General features: G+C 40.7%; 1 protein-coding gene across 10 annotated transcripts in view; it reads left to right on the forward strand.

The window, feature by feature from the left end:
- Positions 1-20,615, forward strand: part of ACOXL (acyl-CoA oxidase like) — a 360,313-nt gene that overhangs the window by 326,913 nt on the left and 12,785 nt on the right. For 8 of the 10 annotated variants that reach the window (XR_011525904.1, XM_070572146.1, XM_070572143.1 and 5 more), the window contains one exon: positions 4,269-4,370. Coding sequence is in view for 8 of the 10 variants with exons in the window: in XM_070572146.1 (XP_070428247.1) it covers positions 4,269-4,370 (102 nt within the window). In the remaining 2 variants the exon portion in view is untranslated. Of the gene's footprint in view, positions 1-676; positions 774-4,268; positions 4,371-20,615 lie in introns of those variants that run through there. The other 2 variants (XR_011525900.1, XM_070572144.1) reach the window with 1 other exon arrangement.

A 20,615-nucleotide genomic window follows, 5' to 3' on the forward strand; every position in this document is an offset into this window, starting at 1 on the left:
TATTCTGACAATACAGTAGATATACAAAGAAAAGGTGTGGCTGGGGACACATTTAAAGAAGCCACAGTAAGAGTAGAGGGGTGTAAGGAAGGTCTCAGGAAGCCATATGCAAACCATGAGGAGTGGGTTGATGCCGGAGGACACTAATCCAAGGATGAATACAAAAGGGTAGCATTTATAAGTGTCAGGGTGGCCAAGGCCCAGCATAACAGGTGGCTTGAGAAATAATCTGATGAAGATTTAAAAGGCCATCTTTAGCTACATGCAGAGTTTGAAGAGACAAGCGCCTAGTTTAGTGAGGAAAGCTTTGATGTTAATGATGGCAATGAGAAAGCAAAGCTACTCGTCTCCTATAATGTCCCAATCTTCTCTCTGAAGAAATATTGTCCTCAGTTGGGAAGGACTTGTAATTGTGAGAGATTTGAAACCAAGGAGGACGAAAGAGATGTCAGAAAATTGTAAATGAGCAAATGCCCACATTTTTAAAAAATAGGGGAAAAGTAGATTTGGGAAACTATAGAATTGAGATTGATATAAATCCCAGTCAAAATTCTAGAAAAGGCTATTGAAGATAGTTTATGAGCAGTTAGGAAAGAAAGAGATGGTCGCTAGGAGCTTATCTGTGTTCGCTCTGGCTAAGCCTTGTGAAACTGATCGTACTTCCTTTCTTAACCAGGTTATGAGCAGAGAAAATCTGAGGAAATTGATGTATCTTGATTTTGGCCCACACTTTGCTAGACTCTCGGGATATCCTTACGCACAAGCTGAGACATGTGAGTTAGATGACATCTCATTAAATGGATTCTCAGATGCTTGTATCCAAAGATGTAGACTTATCAGTGGGTTCTATGGTACAAAGACTTAGATGAGACTTGACAAATTTGTAAATGGCACAGACAAATAGGTGATTGAATCAAGAATCATAGAGATTTTGGGGGATTTGAGGTAGGTCGCATCAACAAGGTAATACTTTAAAAACACATAGTTCCTGGGCGGAAAGGCTTAGTTGGGAGTGTGAAATGAACAAACATTTGATGTTAACTAAATGTGCATGATATTCTTTCACTCGTTTATTCAAAAAAATATCATGTGGCTGTCACAAAGCAAATTCTTTCTTACTTTGTATGTAAAAGTATAGAGTCCAAATCCAGGACAGTGATGGTGCTGCTGAAACTACAGTGATGAGGGAACATCTGAATGCTCTGTTCAGTTCTGTGAGATGCCTTGAAGAAGAGAATTAAGCATCTAGAAGAGACCATCAGGTCCAAGATGGCTTGAGGCTGGAAGCCATGTGGTGAGAGGAAGAGGACAATCTGCGAAGGCTGATCATCTTGAAGAAAGAAAGACTACGCAGAGATGTGAAACATATCTTTAAATTTGTTAAGGGCTATTATTTGGATGCTTTTAGAGACTCCTACTCTACTCCTTAGGCATTAATAGCTATGCCTTATGCATTAATATGATTGATATAATTAGCTATGCATTAATAGGATTAATAGCTATAAGTCATGGGAAACGGGGTTTCAGCCAATCTCTTACAGTGTGTCAGCTCCTTTACCAGACCCTAGACATGTAAAGATGAATAGGAAAAGATTGCTTTCCTGCAGAGTTAACAATCTGTAAATTCATATTCCGTACAGAGAAGTGGCTTGATAGGCGATGGTTGTTCCAACAGTGAGACTGCTTAGAGAACCAGATGCTTCTTAATGCACTGAGCTCCCATCTCTGGAATATAAAAGCAAAGACATTAAACTTCTGTTTGAGGGTCTGAGGCTGGGCTGATGGCATCTGGACCTAGATGTTGTGTTCTAGTAGCCACCAAGAACCAGGACACATTTACCAGGACATCAAAGAGGATAGGACAAACCTACAGAGAGTCTGAACTGTGTTTGAGGAGAAAAGCAAAAGTCCAAAGCCAGAAAAGTGGCCCTGAGCATCAGGTACACAAGAGCCACAGACTGGCAACAGGAAGACCACTCCGGAGTCAAGAGAAGGGAAGAGCAGGCATAGTCAGGAAGCATGATATGAGACGGGTGAAAGCCAGCAGTCTGGAATGAAGCCTGGGAATGGTGTCAGCAGTCAGGGGATTGTTAGGAGCTCTGTGGGAGCAAGTGGGCTTGGGCTTGAGTCAGGTAGGACTGGACTAGAGGTTGAATGTCTGTCAGGTGTATTAGAGATGGGATTTGTGCCAGATAGCCTCTATCTGCCTCTCCAGCTCTACTCTCCACCCTTCTCTACCCTGCTCTAAGTCCGAGAAGTTGACCTACACGACTTGCATCAGTGGAATCCTTGCCCTCTGGATCCAGTTAGGTTCTAGGAACAAGATGCTCCAGATAGAGATTTGAGAGGGGGAGGAGAATGAGCTTGGCATACCCCTGCCCCTGCCTCCCTCACTATGGGGTCACCTTGGGATTTCTGCATTCCTACGCTGAAGGCCACAGCTCCTCTTAAGGTGTCCCTGTCTACATAGCTCTCTCTTCCAGGATCCGGTAGCCGCTCCCTGCCCTCCTTTCTTGAAACCTAGAGGTGGTAACAGCTCTGGAGATACTAGCTCCAGGGTACTGCATTATTCCTGTGGCTCTCCTACTTCTTGCCCACACCTTTATACAAAAACTATTAGACTTTTCTTGAATCATCCTAATATGACTGTGTCATCTATTTCTTGGTTGAAACTTGGCTGACATGGGATTCTGGATTGAGTGAGAAGATGAACTAGATTAGTTCAAAAAATGCTTGTATTTCTATGGCTCTAGATTTCTTATCATATCACTGACCTTATATTTTCATATACCCCAAAATGATGAGATTTAACTTCCTGCACCTAGGAATTGACAGTAAGTATTTTTGTAGTGGATATGAAGTTCACTGCAAGACTTGTGATCCAGTTTAGCCATATAATCTACACAATTTATTATTTTTATAAGAATTCATGTTTTCAGGATGTATTACAGTATTTTTCAGTTGCTCTCACTGTGTCTGTAGGGTCAGCTAACATCTTTACTGCTGTTATATAAAAGAGCTAAAGGAAGCTTACATTGGCCATGGAACTACTCCCCAGAATTTTGGCAAGTTCATAAAAGAGTCATAATTAATCTTAAATATCTCTCATAGACAAGCTGCTAAGCCATACTGTGACCCTTTCTGGAAGACCAAGTAATTGAGGTTCTTCATAATGATGCTATTTCAAAGATGTCCCAGAATCTCAGCAAAAGAAGGAAGAGTCTATATTAGCTACATGACTGTGAACTGTGTGGTTTCTGAGTCTGACCATCCACAGAAGACACATTGTCTTCTGATGTGAAGGTCATCTCCTTTTGACTCTAAAGAAGAGGGTTTTGTTGTTGTTGCTTGGATTGACTTTGAGATTATCTTATAAAGATTCATTATCTGTTAGAGATATACAGTGAAATACTCATGGGTGAAATGATATGACTGAAGCTTGCTCCACAATCATCCAGAAAGTGGGGAACAGGTGGGAGGAGAGATAAAACAAGATTGGCCGTGAGTGGATAGCTATTGAAAGTGGTGTGGAGACACACTATACTATACTATTACTGTGTACTTTATACTGTACCACTACACTATTCTCTCTACTTTTGTGTAATTTTGGAATTATTGAATATTAAAAGCTAAATAAATAGTTAACTTAAAAGTTATTTGTTGATACAGGAAAACTCATTTGTTTTTGCTTGATGCCACTGATGTCATGAAGGAGTTCTGGGCGTAGGTTTCAGAAACATAAGAGGAAAGAGTATTGAAACAAAATGTAAATGAGGAATGCTATTTTTATGAAAGTTTAATCAAACCATGTTCAATGGAAAATATCGAGATGATATTGTTCAGAATGTGCATTTAGAGTATTCTTTCATGACTTAAGAAGGAAAGCAAACAAATTTAAGTTTTAAAATATATTATGAGTGGACTTTGCTTCTAAATAATCTGGAGTGAGAGAGAACTGGGTGAGGTTCCAGAGGAAACAAGACTGGTCATAAGTTAATATTTGTTGAGTTTGGGGGATGGAGACGTGGAAGTTGGGTATACTATTCTTTTTTACTTTCATATATGCTTTAAATTTTCCACAGAACTGATTTTTAAAAATAAATACTGGAAAAATGGTCCAAAATGTGACCATTTTATATTAAGGAAGTATTAATTTTCATTATTTTATGCAATGTAATATTATGCTATTTCTCTTTCACCTTCTTGGGTTCTACATTTTCTAATATATTACTATTTGTCTGTTTTTCTCCTCTTCCCCCACCCCTTAGTTTTGTCTGTTATATGGAACCAGGCTGGTGTTCCAGGAGCGAGCCTGGTATCTGGAACATAAATATTTGACTCCCAGAGCCAGCATGAGGATCAGGACTCAGGTAAGAGTCCCTGGTGTACGCAAGAAACTCTTGTGCTTCAGCCATCAGGTCTTTGCTTTCTTAGAAAACAGTCCTGCCAATCTTTTATCGGTTTCCACTCATGGATTTTTATGCCTCTGGGACTTCACATACGTGTTTTCATTGCCCGCCATGATCATATTACACTTTGGAGTTTAAGTGACAAGGAAATGATTCACTGTGCACGAACTTTCTGACGTGAAGAGGAGAGGAGAGAAGCCAAAGTGTTTTCCTTGTCTCGGCCAAAAAAAAAAACAGTATTCAGTGATTTTCATTTTCTTTCTTCTTACCAAAACCTGTTAACTCCTTCTTCGTATTCAGAAACATCTGTGCTATTTTTATGTCAGTGGTAGCAATGGTAATTCAGTATGACAGCGAGAAAGTGCCTGAAAACAAAGGTGAATTCAGCGAATCACCACAAAAATGCTGCTCTAAAGAAAGACTATCAACAGCATAATCATCTATAAAACCCGTTTTCTGAGGACCTCCTGTCTTCTAGGCCTTCCGGTAGATGCTGAAATACCAACAGGTATATGCTCAGGCTCTGCCTTCAAGGCACCTCGTTATATCTGGGGACACAAAACTGACTTTAGAAACACAAATAACAACACAAGGGAGCGGAGGCCTTTCAGTGAACTTGGCCACAAGAATAAGTTCAGAGTTCAGAGGACAGAGGTCACTTAAGAGTGAATGTCATTCTTGTGCTAGACCTTGAAGAGGGGAAAATTCAAAGTCGGGGTAGTGGTTCAATTGAGGAGGGGGAAGTGCACTTGAGTCTTTAGACGGGGTTGATGAAGAGAGCAAAATCAGAGGAATGGGAGTACCAGGACAGACATGTTAAAAAACAGTGACAAGACCAGTTTGGCTGAAGCCCCAAGTGATAGAAAAACCTGGAGAAGTCTGCAAGAGCAAGACTATAGTAGACCCTGAAGAACTGTGAAGAGTCTTTTTCCTTTTCAGAGGAACAGCAGCAGTTATGAGGAAAAGCATATGTAAAGATGTTTCAGTTATCTATTGCTGTGTAACAAATGACCCCAAAACTTAGTGGCTTAACACGACAACCATTTATTATTTCTCATGATTTTGCAGTTAGAACAGGGCTCAGCTAGATGGTTCTTCTGCTCCACGTGGTGTCTGCTGGCTACATGCTCAAGATGGCTTCTTCACTCTCATGGCTGATGCCTCAGCTGGGATGGCAGGAACAGCTGGGGGCTGCTGGGCAACCGTGTCTTTATGTCTCTTTATTTATTAAGGCCTGGTGTGGTCTTCTTCAAAGCATGGTAGTCTGAGGGTGGCCGAATGTTTTACGTGATGGCTGGCTTCCAAAGAGAAAGTAGAAGGTGCCAGTCATCTTAAAGGTTAGGCACAGAACTAACAGAGTGTTACTTCAGCTGCATTCTCTTGGCCAGAGGAAATCACCAGGCCAGCACAGATTTGGGCTTAAGCGGAGGCTTCATCTCTCCCTACGAGGAGCAGAATGTACATACAGGGAAGGAAAGGATTGATGGCAGCTATCTTTGGAGAGTATTTTCCACAAAGAAAATGTCCACTTTGGAGAGAGAGGAGGAGAATATTTTTTAATTAAAACAAAAAAACTACATGAGGGAGGATTTTAAATCCATATGACCAGGTATTTAAATGACATAGAACTAGGTAAATAATACATCAGAAGAATGTTGAGTAAAAGAAACCAATTTTCACGTAAACCATTGAGGTGCTTTTGTGTTCTTCTAGTACAACATGCTTTCCACACTTTTCATTTACTGGATTCTCAGAGCAGCCTGGGCAATAGCAGGGAGCAGCCAGCCACTTTGGAACAAGCTTTATCTATGGGGCTAGATCTGGGTTGCTCAGGCCTGCAGGACATCTCAAGGCCCTTTTGCAGATCTCTGAGCCCAGCCATGAACACTCACCCCTTCTCTGGAGTTCCCAGAGGTAAGAGGGTGGTGGAGCAGGCACAGATGCTTCCTTTCCCACTTCTGTGTCACTTCTTTGTGGAGATCTCAAGGCTTCAGAAATATTATTAGCAGCGTCTCTTCACTAAAATGTCTGGGACCCTTGGCCAATTGGAGGTGCTAAATAGGAGTGTGTTTGTGAAGGATTGAAAAGGGGACTGTGATGATTGATATGACTAAAACTGATCTAGATACTGTCACATGATAACTCTTCAAGTTTACTGATTCTTTCTTTAGGTGCATCAAATGTGCTGGTTAACTCATCCTATAAATTTTTAACCTAACTTGTTAGATTTTTATTTTTAAAATTGTTTTTAAAAAAAATTTTTTTTAAAGATTGGCACCTGAGCTAACAACTGTTGCCAATCCTTTTTTTTTCTGCTTTTTCTCCCCAAACCTCCCCAGTACATAGTTGTATATTTTAGTTGTGAGTCCTTCTAGTTGTGGCATGTGGGACGCCGCCTCAACATGGCCTTGTGAGCAGTGCCATGTCTGCACTCAGGATCCGAACCAGCGAAACCCTGGGCCACTGAAGTGGAGTGCTTGAACTTAACCACTTGGCCATGGGGCTGGCCCCTAAAAATTCTTTTTTCTTTTCTTTTTTATATCACCCTTGTCAGTTTTTAGTTTCCTATTCCTCAAAGGTATATTCAGTATTGTCTTTTATTTCTTTATGCATTGAAGCATAGTTGTTTTATAGTCTATAGCTAATAATTCCAAATCTTAAGTCTTTACAGGTTTATTTCTTTTTGTCTGTTGTTTCTATTCTGTGTCTAGTTATCTTTTCATGTGTGCTGGTCATTGTTATTAAAAAATGATTTGAAAGACTTATATGAAGGCCAAATTGAAGGTACCGTCTGCTTCCCCTTACTAGGCATCGGAAGGTACTCTGAGACCCACCTTAACTAAATTCAAGGCTTGAGGTTTCCTAGAAGACTCAGAGAGTTCAAATAAGGGCAAAAATTTCTTTACCCTCCCAGAGGGTTATAGCTGTTCGGCATCCAGCTTATTTTAGCAAGGGTCTCCCATTAAATTTCTTGCCTAGTGCTTGCCCAGGTTTTGACTATCATCCTTTCCTACCTCCACCCCAGGCACCATGAGGTTGTCAAAGTGAAAATTTAGGTTTGCTGGAAATGGCAATTGCCTTGTATTTCTTTTGGTTCCCATTCTCCTGTAATTTTTGGCATATTTTGTCATGTTATTGGTGCTTTGAAGATGTTTCCAATATTTTCTCTAAGAATTCTGGTTGTTTTCAGTAGGAAGGTTGGTCAGTATCAGAAGCAGAAAGTTCTTTCAATGTTATACACTTGACCCCACAGTAGCCCTTTGAGTGGCCTTCATTATCCTTACACATAGATGAGGAAAATGAGACCCGGCATGGCAAGGTAACTTGCCCAAAGTAACATAGCTAGTCAAAACTCATCTCTCTCTGACTCTAAACGTTTCCGTTTATTTTATTTGGATAAAAATCAGCATCAGCTAGTAACAACAAGGACACTCAGTGGTCAGTTCTTGGTTTCTTATATGATTCTCCAATAAAAGGAACCAGGGTCTTTGGAGAAATGGCTGATTCTAGGGCTGGGGCAATGAATATATAAGATGGGCCTGGAGCATCTTCCAGTGCCAGAAAGTAAGAACCTGCTTAAAATGAAAACAAAAATCCAGACCCCCACAATTGTGGGGTTATGTCAGAGGGATACTGGAAGGAGCTAACTGAAAGAGCTCCCAGTGGCCAAGGCTGGAACAATTTGAGAAAGAAAGTAAATAACATAGTATTGGATTATAACCCAAAGTATAAAATAATTAAACACAAGTCCATAATGATATAAGTAAGTGGTTAAACAGATAAATAAAAGGAGTAAAAGAGACAAGTCCTCCTTACAGAAGATTTCCAACTAATATATGTAGATATGCACCCTTCAGGAAGTGAAACTTAATTCCCTTTCCCTTGAGTGTGGATTGGACTGAGTGATTTTCTTTTATTGTAAAGAATGGAGTGTTGACAGGGAAAAGAGTTACCATGCGGTGGAAAAATCTGGCAGATCCCACCTTAACCAAGTGATTAAGGTTAATATCACCAGTAATAAGTCGTGCTGATCACAGGTACCTCTGATATTATGTGATGAGAAGAGCATTTCACTCTTCCCCAAAACCCATAACCCCAGTGCCATCATGAGGAAAAGTGTCAGACAGAACCAAATTAAGGATGCTCTACACAATGCGTCACCAGCACTCCTCAAGCTGTCAACACATGAAAGACAAAGAAACACAGGCTAGAGGGGACTAAGGAGACATAATGGCTAAATGCTATGTGGCATCCTGGATGGAGTCCTGGAAGAGAAAAGGATGTTAGTAGGAAAACTGGTGAAGTCTGGATAGAGTTTGTAGTTTGTTAATATTGACGTACCAATATTGGCTTCTTAATTTTTACAATGGACTATTGTTATGTAAGATGGTAACATTAGGAGAAACTGGGTGAAGGGCATATGGGAAGTCTCTGTACTATCTTTGGATCCTTTCTGTAAATTTAGACTATTCCAAAATAAAAGTCTGCATCAGGGAATAGCAATCAGCCTGGCCTGATTCTAAAGAATAAGACTTTTCACCCAGGAGTTACACTGAAGCTCCAATCTAATAATAATTGGCAATGCATTTATTCATACTAAAAGGAAAAAAAAAATCTCATTTCATTCTCATAAAAGTCTTCCAGGTAAGTAAGGCTCATGTAGTCCCCATTCAACAAATGAGTAAAACCAAGAAACAGAGAAGTTTAACCACTGCCCAAGATTCTGGCTAAGCACAGAACCCAGAACTCCTAATCCCACATGGAAGTGGATTAAGCATGAGGCATCACCCATCTGTAGCCCCGTTGGCCACACAGAGCACTACAGAGCCCCACAAGAGGAGGTTCAAACGCTTCCCAGAGGCCTGCCTGATGTCCCGGAGTAGGGAAAGTCCATCCACGTGCTCCCAAAGCAGCTCAAGTGCCCCGTGTCCAACTGAGGCCCACATGAGAGGGGGTTGGGTTGGGGTTTGTTTTCTTTCTAAATTCAAGCTGATGCCCCGCAGCCCTTCTTGGCTCTGGTAACTAACCCGTTTCTTTTGTCTGGAACTTCAGTGTTGACAGAGCTGGTCCACATTCATTATGCTGTGTAATCCCCACAAGCACCCTTTGGTGTGAATAGCTGTTAATCCACTTTATGGATTGGGAATCTGAGGTTGACTTGCTGCTGATTTAGTGAGTGGTAAAGGTGAGGCTTCTGGACTCCAGCTCAGGGCTGTTCTCGTGTTCTGGGGCCTGAATCATGGGGTGGGCTGGCTCCACCTTTCTGCCCTCAGAGTAGGGCCCTGGCTCAAAGGCGGTCCCGTGACAGTGCCCCCGGGGGCTTCATCTACACAAGGCCCCTAAGTAAAAGGTTTCTGTGCCCTTTCCATTAAGTACCATGGCAGGGGTATGTGCAGAACAATTGTGTGGTTTGTTCTTGGAAAATTTAGTGTCCAGGCATTATCCTGTTTCAGTCTTCGTTGACCTAGACATCTGTATTTATTTTGCTTCCGATAATTATCAGCATTAGAGAGTAATGCTCAGCTGAGGCTCATTTTAAGGAGCAAAGCCTTTCAAAATAACATTACAAGTTAACAATCTTACATCCGTTAAAACCAACTTCATTTTGCTTTTAAAAAAAAGACAATATAAAATAAAATAAAAATTTCAGCTCCTTAAAATGGTATATTTTAATGCAAATAAATATTTGGCCTGTGTCCTCTACTTTATTTTATACCAGCCCTTACAGTAAACAAGTTTTAGATAGAATAACCTTATTTTTCTCATGAGAGTGTTTGCTCCCTGGACTCAGGGCACAGCTGTCCTGCTCTGTCGGTGCCCACCAGCATCAGAACAGTGGCTCTCGGAGACATTCGGAGAAGAAGCAAGTGCATGTGGACGTGTGGTCAGCTCACGCTGAGAAATCAACACAGGAGGAAGCTTTAAAGTCTATGTGTGTTGAGAGAACCACAGCCCAGCTGTGGGTTGCAGATCAAAAAAGACCCTATTCAGTGTGGTGAAAATAATACTTAGCGAAACGTTGAATCAGGCTCTGTTTCCTGCCCTGAACCCAAATAATGGGACCACGTGAGAATGCAGCTCATACAGGACCTGCAGGGAAGTGAGTGGGGGCTGCAGAACCCGGCGCAGATTCGGGGAAGGCCACGCCTCTCCACCTTCCAGAGGCCCTGGGAGAGTGCCTGTAAGAGCAACAGTGTTAAAGACTGAAAACACCCAAGAAGAGAGACAATGAATACTGATCATGGCCATGTCTAAGCAATCTTGACATGCCCCCAATACTTGATCGCATTACACCCATAGCTGGTACCCCTTCACCCAAACATTGCCTTAATGTCCTCTTTGAGTCCTGACCTGTCATTCCTTCCTACGTGCACTGTTCCTATTGGAGCAACAGATGACTGAGGCCTTATCCCACTTGAGTCATTCTCCCCTGCCTCTATGGCCATTTTTACTTTGGTGTGTCCACTGATGTGCTAGGATGAAACCAGACTGACCGCCCAAGTCCTGTTTTGCAGCTGTCCCAGCAAGTCGACACAGGAGACCCAGCACCCAGGAGCCTTGTTCTGCCCCACTGAAAGGAACCATCCCTTTTCTCCCAGAGTAGGAGCTGCTCAGGGACGTAGCCAGGAGGCCACGGGGAGTCTGCCAATGCCAAGTGACCTTGGCTCTTGGGCTGTATCTGCTCAAGTCTAAAACAACCACTAAGGTTTGGATTTTAGTTTCAGTTTAGTCAAATAGTTAAATCACTGAAAACATTGAAACTGAAAAACATTGAAGCCTGTTGATTGATGGATCATTCAAGTAGTTCTGAGTAGATATAGCCACTGACACATTGATTTATTTTTAGGAAATGTGGCTTGGAATAACAATGTGCACAAGAACAGCAGACACCAGACCCCAAAAGCCGGGACACTACCTGGCTCCTTTGAATTTAGAAGATGGGTTACACTCATTTACTATTTTGAACTAAGCATAGAATATAAAGGCAGTCGTTGCCTTGTGGCAAAAGACTTGGGTTGGAAGAAATAAAACAGGGGAAAATCTTAGGGGATAGTTCCAAGCTGGAAAGATGGTGCTGGGACATTAGCCCTCCTTCTCCTCAAATCTTGACTTCAAGAACTTGTCCCCCACACCCATAGCTGTGAGGCTTAGAAACGGTGCACGTGCTTTTTGCTTCCTATACATGCAGTGTGCCTGTTTTCCATGCTACCTTAAATGTTGCTTTTTAATGGACATTCAGATTTCCTCTCCTTCTATTTATCTTTCCCCAAACCACCTGGACCAAGGCAGCCTAACAGATGTTCAGACACAGGAATCAAATGCAACACGAACTGAGGGTTTAGGCACAGGATGTTGAAAACATTCTTGGACTGGGAAAAGGAGGTAGGGTTTCTCAGTCTTGGCCTCACCCACAAACTCTTGGTTTTCTTTGTAAGGAATTTGAGAAGAGATCTTTGGCTCCCCTACTCCCATCCCACCCGCCCAGTAAGGCCCACCTGACTTGGCTACACACAAATGACGAGGTTGTGAGAACTCTTGGCTGCGTCCTCCAGGCTGAGTGGAGAAGCTGGTGTGGGGCGTGACCGCAGGTACCTATTCCACCAGGGAGGGAAGGGACATCTCCTGTTTGGTGGCTGTGGTCAAGAAGCCAGGAGTGTTACTGAAATAACATCACAATGGAGTGGTCCTACAGGGAATGCAACTGAGTCAAATTGTGAAATCTTCTTTGATTTGAAAGCATTTAACCTCCTTTCACCTCTCTAGGACCCCCAATCCACCTCCAGGAGACGGCAGGGACCAACCAGAACACAAGTATATCCTGGTCTACCTTCTCTGCCCGGAGCCAGAGACCCTCAAACAGAGAGACAGGAAAAGTGCCAGCACTGACACAGTGCTGCTAAGAAGGGGGGAAATCTCTTTTCCCTTCCCCTCCCCTTTCTCCTGGCCCAAGCCAGCTCCCCAGTGGCATAAAATACATTGTTGAACCTATAAATGTAGGCCATTCAACTGAGGTTAAGAAAATACAAGTGGGATTTGGTTTCTTCAGTTTGGTCAGTAAAAAGGACCTTAAGGTCACCACCCCTGCAATCCTGGTTTCCTTGTGGCGGCCACCTGGTCAACCCTCACGCTTTGCCCACAGTACTGCTTTGTGTATCTGGGGAGCGAGTGCACCGGGATCATTCTATTTCCTTCCTTCAAGGATAGCTTGTTACAACCACAGGAGAGAGCAGCTTGTTTGCTGAGCTCCAGCCTCTGAGTTCTTCTGACAGCTGCCTTATCCTGGGCTCCTCGGGGAGATACTTGACGTGATGCATAATTGGGGCCTCCTCCACGAGAGGGTCATCCCCTTACTCCGGGATGCGCAGTGAGAATTTCCCACTGGTGAAATTTGTTCCTAAGAGTACCTGCGCGACACAAAAAAGACCTTTGAGGAGATGGAATTCAGCTGTGTCCCATCAGACAGGGCAGAACTCAGTCGCAGTTAAGGACAAGGCGAATTTTATTGAGATTCTATAATAATAAAATTTAAATGAATTTCTGAACTTGAAACAGAAATGATCCTGACTATCTCCATTTTGGTAGAAATTAACATTCTATCTAGAAATCAATATTTTTTGTAAAGTAAAATGTGGTCCTAATTGCTTGTCTTTTTTCTGATGGTAAGTCACTCTTTTCTTTTGATTTTAGCGACTAGATATTGCTGGGGCCTGCTCCATTTCTTCCCTCCTCTGAGGGACTCAGAGCTCCTCGTTCTTAGTAACCATACAAAGAAAGCATGAGAGCTGGCCCCCTTTTAAAGCACAGAGAAGGGACAGGACTCACTTGTGAGAAACCGTAGGTCTGCAGGAAGCCAAGATTCCTCTGTACGCTCCTGCCCTGGACAGCTGGTCATTCACGTCACAGCCTGTGGCCTCGAACCACCAGGCATTAATTCTGTAACCAACTTGGCTACTGCTGAGACAATGAAAGAAAAATCTCCAGCTCAAGTGTGTGACTTTTTCAGAGTCTTTTGGGATGCAAGTGTTCTATTTCTTAACCTGGGTGATGGTTACATGAGTGTGTCCATTTTGTGACAGCTCAGTAAGCTGATATATGCTTATTATTTGTATCTCTGCATGTCCGTTATGCTACGACTAAAAAGAATAAAAAGAAGGAAGAATCTTCTGTTGTGCTTATATAAAATCCCTTTGTTAAAACCTAACCTGAAATTTATTCTATGTTTTGGGGAGAGTTGTTTTTCAATTAAACTTTTTATTTTGAGAGAATCATAGATCCACATAGAGTTGTAAGAAATAATACAGAGAGATTTCATGTCCCTGTGCCTAGTTTCTCCCATGGTGTCATCTGCTGAACTATAGTGCAATATCACACCCAGGATTCTGACGCTGATACAGTGACAATGCAGGGGTCCGCCATCACCAGGGTTCCTCACGTGGCTCTTTCATAGCCTCACCCTCCTCCCTTCGCCCACCTCCCCTTTAGTCTTTGGCAACCACTGATCTGTTCTCTATTTCTATAATTTGGTCATTTCAAGAATGTTGTATAAAGGGGATCACACAATATGCAACCTTTTTGGGTTGGCTTCTTCCACTCAGCATAATTATCTGGAGATTAATTATCCAGGTTGTTGCATGTATCAGTAGTCTGTTTCTTTTTATTGCTGAGTAGTATTCCATGGCATGGACGTACCACAGTTTGTTTAACCATTCACTCATTGAAAGGCTTATGATTTGCCCTTAGTTTTTGACTATTAGGAATTAAGCTGTTATAAACATTCGTGTATAGGTTTTCTTATGAATATAAGTTTCAATTTCTCTAGAATAAATGCCCAGGAATAGCATTGCTGGGTTGTATGGTGGGTACATGTTGATTTTTTTTAAGATATTGCCAAACTTTCTGAGTGGCTGTAACATTTTACATTCCCACTAGCAGTGTAAGAGTAAGCCAGCTTCTTCACATTCTCACCAGCATTTGGTGGTGTTGCTATTTTCTATTTTAGCCACACTCTGATAGGTATGCAGTAATATTTCATTGTGGTTTTAATTTGCATTTCCCTAATGGCTAACGATGTTGAATGTCTTTTTATATGCTAATGTGCCATCTGTATATCCTCTTCAATGAAATGTCTGTTCATATCTTTTGCCCATGTTCTAACTGGATGGTTTAGGTTTTTCTAACCATTGAGTTTTTAGAGTTCTTTGCATATTCTAGATATTAGTCCTTCGTCAGATACATCATCTGCAAATATTGTCCCCCAGTCTGTCGCTTGTCCTTTCATCCTCTTAACATAGTCTTTTACAGAGTACAAGTTCTTAATTTTGATGAAGTCCAGTTTATAAATTTTTCCTTTTGTGGATTGTACTTTTGGTGTTGAATCTCAGAACTTTTCGCCTCTCCCTGTGTCCTGAAGATTTTTTCCTATAGGTTTTTTTCTAAAAGTTTTATACTTCTACATTTCACATTTAAGTCCATGATCCATTTGGGGTTAATTTTTGTATAAGATTGAGATTCAGTTTTTGCCTGTGGATGTCCCCTTGCTCCAGCACCTGTTTGTTGAAAGGTTATCTTTCCTCCACTGAATCGCTTTAACAAGTCTGTATAAAATCAGTGGGGCATATTTGTGTGCTTACATTTCCACATTCTTCATTTTGATCCATGCATCTATGTATCTGTCCCTCTGCCAATAACACATGGTCAGTCTTGGTCACTGTAGTTACATAAATCTTGAAATCTGGTAGGTTGATTCCTCCCACTTAATTCTTCTTAGAAATTATTTTAACTATTTTCCTTCTTTGCCTTTCCATGTACATATTAGAATAATCTTGTCTATATCTACAAAAAAATCTTGCTGGGATTTTTTGATAGGAATTATGTTAAACCTGTCTATCAATTTTTGGAGAAATGACATTCAATACAATGCTGAATCTTTCAATCTATGAATATGGTATGCCTCTCCATTTATATAGATCTCCTTTCATTTCATTCATCAGCATATTGTAGTTTTCAGCATATAAGTATTGTATATATTTATTAGATTTACATCTATTATTTCTTTTTTGGAGCAATTATAAATCATATTGCATATTTTATTTCGTGTCCACATGTACATTTCTAGAATATGGAAATACAATTGATTTTGATATATTGATCTTATGTTGTATAACCTTCCTGATCTTACTTATTAATTCTAGGAGTTCTTATAAATTTTTTGGAATTTTCTACATACACAAACATGTCATCTGAAAATAGGAACAATATTTTGCTGGATACAGGATTCTGGGTTGAGGGTTCTTTTCTTTTAGCACTGGAAAGCATTTCTGGCCTCTATGTTTCTAATGAAAATCTGCTTTCATTCAAATTATTTTTTCCCTTGCAACTGAAGTGCGATGTCTCTCTCTCTCTGCTTTCAAGATTTCATTTTATTTATTTATTTATTTATTTTGCTGAGGGAGTTTTGCCCTGAGCTAACATCTGTTACCAATCTTCCTCTTTTTTTTGCTTGAGGAAGATTAGCCCTGAGTTAACATCTGTGCCAGTCTTCCTCTACTTTGTATGTGGGTCGCTGCCACAGCATGGCTGACTAGTGATATAGGTCCACACCCAGGATCCAAACCTGCAAACCCAGGCCGCCAAAGTGGAGTGCGCCAAACTTAACTATTACACCATGGGGCCAGCCCCCCAATTTTTTTTTATCTTTAGTTTTCGGAAGTTTAACTATGATGTGCTCTGTTGTGAATTTCTTTGGATTTATCATGATTGAGGTTTGCTCAGCTTTTGGAATTGTTGGTTTATGTCTTGTGGCCAAAATGAAGGAGTTTCCAGTTATTTCATCAAGTGCTTTTCAGCCCTGCCTTGTTTCTTTTGTCCTTCCAGAACTCTGATGACACTAAAGTTAGATCTTTTATTTATAACCACACATGTCCCGAGCCTCTGTTTATTTTTTTTTTTTCAGTCTATTTCCTCTCCATTGTTCAGACTTAGTAATTTCTATTGTCCTGTTTTCCAGTTCAGTAATTCTTTCCACTGTCTCCTCTATTCACTGAGTTTTTGTTTTGGTTGTATTTTTCGGTTCTAAAATTTCTATTTGGTTCTTCTTTATATATTCTGTTTCTTTGTGGAGATTTTCTACTTTTTCATTGGTTTCAAGCATGCTCATAATTGCTTGTTGAAGCATTTTTACAATGGCTGCTTCAAGATCTTTGTCAGATAATTCTAGCATTTCTGTCATCTCTGTGTTGGTATCTATTGATTGTCTTTTTCATTCACTTTGACTTCTGATTGAAACCTGGACATTGTGGGCATTATATTGAGACTTCGAATTGTATTTAAACCTGTTTTAGCTGGATTCCTCTGACCAGGAAAAGGAGCGCACCACCTCATGACTGCCCTATAGGGAGGGAAGTCCATGTTCTCCATACAGCCTCTGCTGACATCCAAGGGGGAGTCCGTGTTACTTATGGGTGGGGTGGAAGTTCCAGTTACCAACTAGGCCTCCACTGATACCTCCCTGGTGGAGAGGGGTAGGAAAGCCTCATTACTGTTCCCACATGGCTACCACTGACATTGGCAGTGTCTCTGCTACCACCATGTGATGGTTAAGCCCTGACTCTCGCTAGGCCTACTCTACAGCACCCCATCTGGAAGAGGAAGGAAGGAGTGCTTCACTACTGCCAGGTGCAAGTGGAAGTCCAGGCTGCCCATGTGGTCTCCATTGACACTGTCGGGGGTACCTCATTACAGTCAGGTAAGGGTGGAAGATCAAGATCCCACTCAGCCTTCAGAGGTGTGGATGGTGGGGTCACAGTTTTTCTATAGAGTTTGGCTGGAGTAGAGCAGCTATTATCTAAAAATTTTGTGTCTTGCTAGGCTGGCCCTTTGGGAGAGAGAGCAAGCTTTTGTTGGGATTTTTCTCTGCATCTGTTGACATTCCCGAGTTGCCAGCTTCTTTACTCTGAGTGCAGGATATATGAGGTAAAAAGGAATCCCAGCGAATTCACCATTGCATCATTGTCCAGGTTCCAGCATCCCTAGACAGTCTGTCTTCTTCTTTTCACCTCTCAGAGTCTTCTTCTGTTTGTTTTACATATAATGTCCAGGGGTTTTTGTTGTGCTTTGTGGGAAAAAGGGCAAAGTACATCTGTTCTCCCAGAAGTGGACTCGGACTATGATTTTTGAGAAGAGAGAATGGTATCTGATAGGATGCTTTCTGGAGAGCTTTCTGAGTCCACTTGACCTCAGATCGGTGGTCTCCCTTAGACCTTCCGTTTGTTGAGTCCCTTTTCATTTGAGCCATCCCCAGTCTTCCTGTTCTCATGCTCAGGAGTCTGCCTGCAACTGTTTCATCCAGCGACAACGCTTGACTTTCTCTGAAGGATCTTTTCCAGTCTTTGCTGGCCTAAGAACCATACAATCCTGATTCCCATAAGCCCAAGCAAGAAATTTTCCTAGGAAGAGTTGACCTTTCTATTTCAAAGTGAGGAAAATAAATGTATTGAGTTTTTCGTCATGGAAAATAACTTTTCATTAAAAAAATTATTATTATGTTCTTACTTTTTAGGTGCTGACAATTACCATTTATATAAAATAATGACAGTAGACAGTACTTTTTTTGATAGCCTTACTTGACAAAAAGAAAATGTTGGCAATCACATGTTGGTTCTCCCCATATTGCTTTTTTCCTTTCCTTTTCTCTTAATTAAAAAAATTGTGGTCTAGGGGCTGGCCCCGTGGCCGAGTGGTTAAGTTTGTGCGCTCCGCTGCAGGCGGCCCAGTGTTTCATTGGTTCAAATCCTGGGCGCGGACATGGCACTGCTCATCAAACCACGCTGAGGCAGCATCCCACATGCCACAACTAGAAGGACCCACAACAAAGAATATACAACTATGTACTGGGGGGCTTTGGGGAGAAAAAGGAAAAAAATAAAATCTTAAAAAAAAATTGTGGTCTATATTACATACATTGAGGTGCACAATTCTTAATGGTACAGTTCAGTAAGTCTTTACAAATCAAATGGTAGACTGTGTAATACACACTTCATCACCCAAGAAATTTCCCTCAGCCACTTTTCCATCGATGCCTCCCTTGTGGCCTCGAGGTTCTGGTTTTGGTGCTGCAGCTCAGTTTGCCTGCTTCCGAGCTTCAGAGGAATGAGGCAGCTAGATGGCTCCTGTTGCTCAGGGTGATGTTTGTGAGATGTTCAGTAGTGCACTCCTTCCTTTATTGTCTGAGTCATGTTTCACGGTATAGACCTCTGCTGACCTCTCCCAACCCTTCTCCCTCCCAAATGCTGATCTTTCTGGGCCTCTGCTATGTCAGTCTCCAGGAATTGGCCTTGTTATCTCCGGGTTGCCTCAGCTGCATAATTCCATAGGTATTAAGGTACAATGTCTTATTTATACTCACCTGCGGGAAGAAAAATTAACTTAAGACTTCCTTTTAAGTTTTTTTTGCATTAGAAAAGTTGGATTGGGCTGAAAAGTTATTTATTTTCCTGTTGATGGAAAATTAGGATGTCATGTGTTGGTATTGTTATGAATAAGATGATCAGGATCATTTTTGGACATATGATTTCATTTCTTTTGGTAAATACTTAGGAGCGGGATTAATGGATAATATGGTAGACATTTATCTAACTGTCTAAGAAACTGCCATAAACAGTTCTCCAAAAGTGGTTGTGCCATTTTACACCTCCACCAGCAATTTGTGAGAGTTCCATTGTTCCACATCCTCACCACATTTGGCAGTCAGCCTTTTTAATTTTAGCCATTCTAGAGGGTGTGTAGTAATGTCCCATTGTATATTAATTTTCATTTCCCTGAAATGATATTGAATGGTGTTGGGCACCCTTTCAGGTGCTTCTTGGTTATTCATATGTCTTCTTTTGCTTTCTGCCCATATTTAAACCATGTGCTGTTGCTGTTTTTTAATACTGAATCGTAGGAGTTTGTTATACATTCTAAATATCCGTACTAGGATTTTCCCAGTCTGTGTCCTGTCTATTTGTTACAGTGTCTTTCGAGAAGCTGAAGTTTTTAAGTTTGATGAAATAAAATTTTTCAGCTTAAAATTTTTTTGTTGGTGCCCTTGGGCCTTGTCTAAGAATTTATTGCTTAATCCGAGATTGCAAAGATATTCTCCCATGCTTTATTCTAGAAGCTGTATGATTTTTACTTTTAAATTTAGATCTATGTTCTATCTCAATTTAATTTTTGAGTATAGTATGAAATAGGGAGTTGAGGTTCATTGTTTTTTATATGGTTATCCAAATGTTCAAGTACAAATTGTTTGAAAGGTTGTCCTTTATCCACTGAAATATCTTGGCTTCCTTATCAAGAATAATTGACCATGTAAGTGTGGGTCTGTTTCTGGGCTCTCTATTCTGTTCCATTGATGTATTTGTCTACTATTTTGCTAATTCTGTTTTGATTGTTGTAGTAAATCTTGTATCAGATGATGTAAGTCCTCTAGATTTTTTATTCCTTTTCAAAATTGTTTTGGCTGTTCTGAGAACTGTGTATTTTCATACATATTTTAGAATTAGCTTGTGAATTTCAAGGGGAAAACAAGGGGACAGGTAGGATTTTGATTGTGGTTGCATTAAATCTATGCATCAGTTTGGAGAGAAGTGATGTTTTAACAACCAGTGAACATGGTATATCTCTCCATTTATTTAATGCCCTCCAGCAGTGTTTCGTAATTTTCAGTAATAGACTTCTTGAATATATTTCATTAAATTTATCCCAAGGGTTTTTTTAATGTCTTTAAAGCTATTGCAAATGGTATAAATTTTAATATTGTATATATATATATTCCATATTTAGTACACACACAATTAATTTTTGTACATTTAGTTCTATACATAAGCTGACTGAATTCGCTTAATATTTCAGGTAGTTTATTTGTAGATTCCCTGAGATTTTCTAAGTACTCAATCATGTCATCTGTGAATAAAACGTTTTACTTCTTTCTTTGCTTCTTTTGTAACATTTTTCTTGCCTTCTTGCATTGGCTAAGACCTGTAGCTCGATGATGTTAAAAGGAAGTGTTGAAATGAGGCATCCTTGCTTTTCTCAGTCTTAGGGGGAAAGTGTTCCATATTTTGGTGTTAACTGTAGGTTTTTCTTAGTTGTCTTCTATCAGACTGAAGAAGTTCCCTTTTATTCTTGGTTTATTTTATTTTATTTTATTTTAGAGGAAGATTAGCC

This window comes from Equus przewalskii, chromosome 14 (assembly GCF_037783145.1).
Source record: "Equus przewalskii isolate Varuska chromosome 14, EquPr2, whole genome shotgun sequence".
Taxonomy (NCBI): domain Eukaryota; kingdom Metazoa; phylum Chordata; class Mammalia; order Perissodactyla; family Equidae; genus Equus; species Equus przewalskii.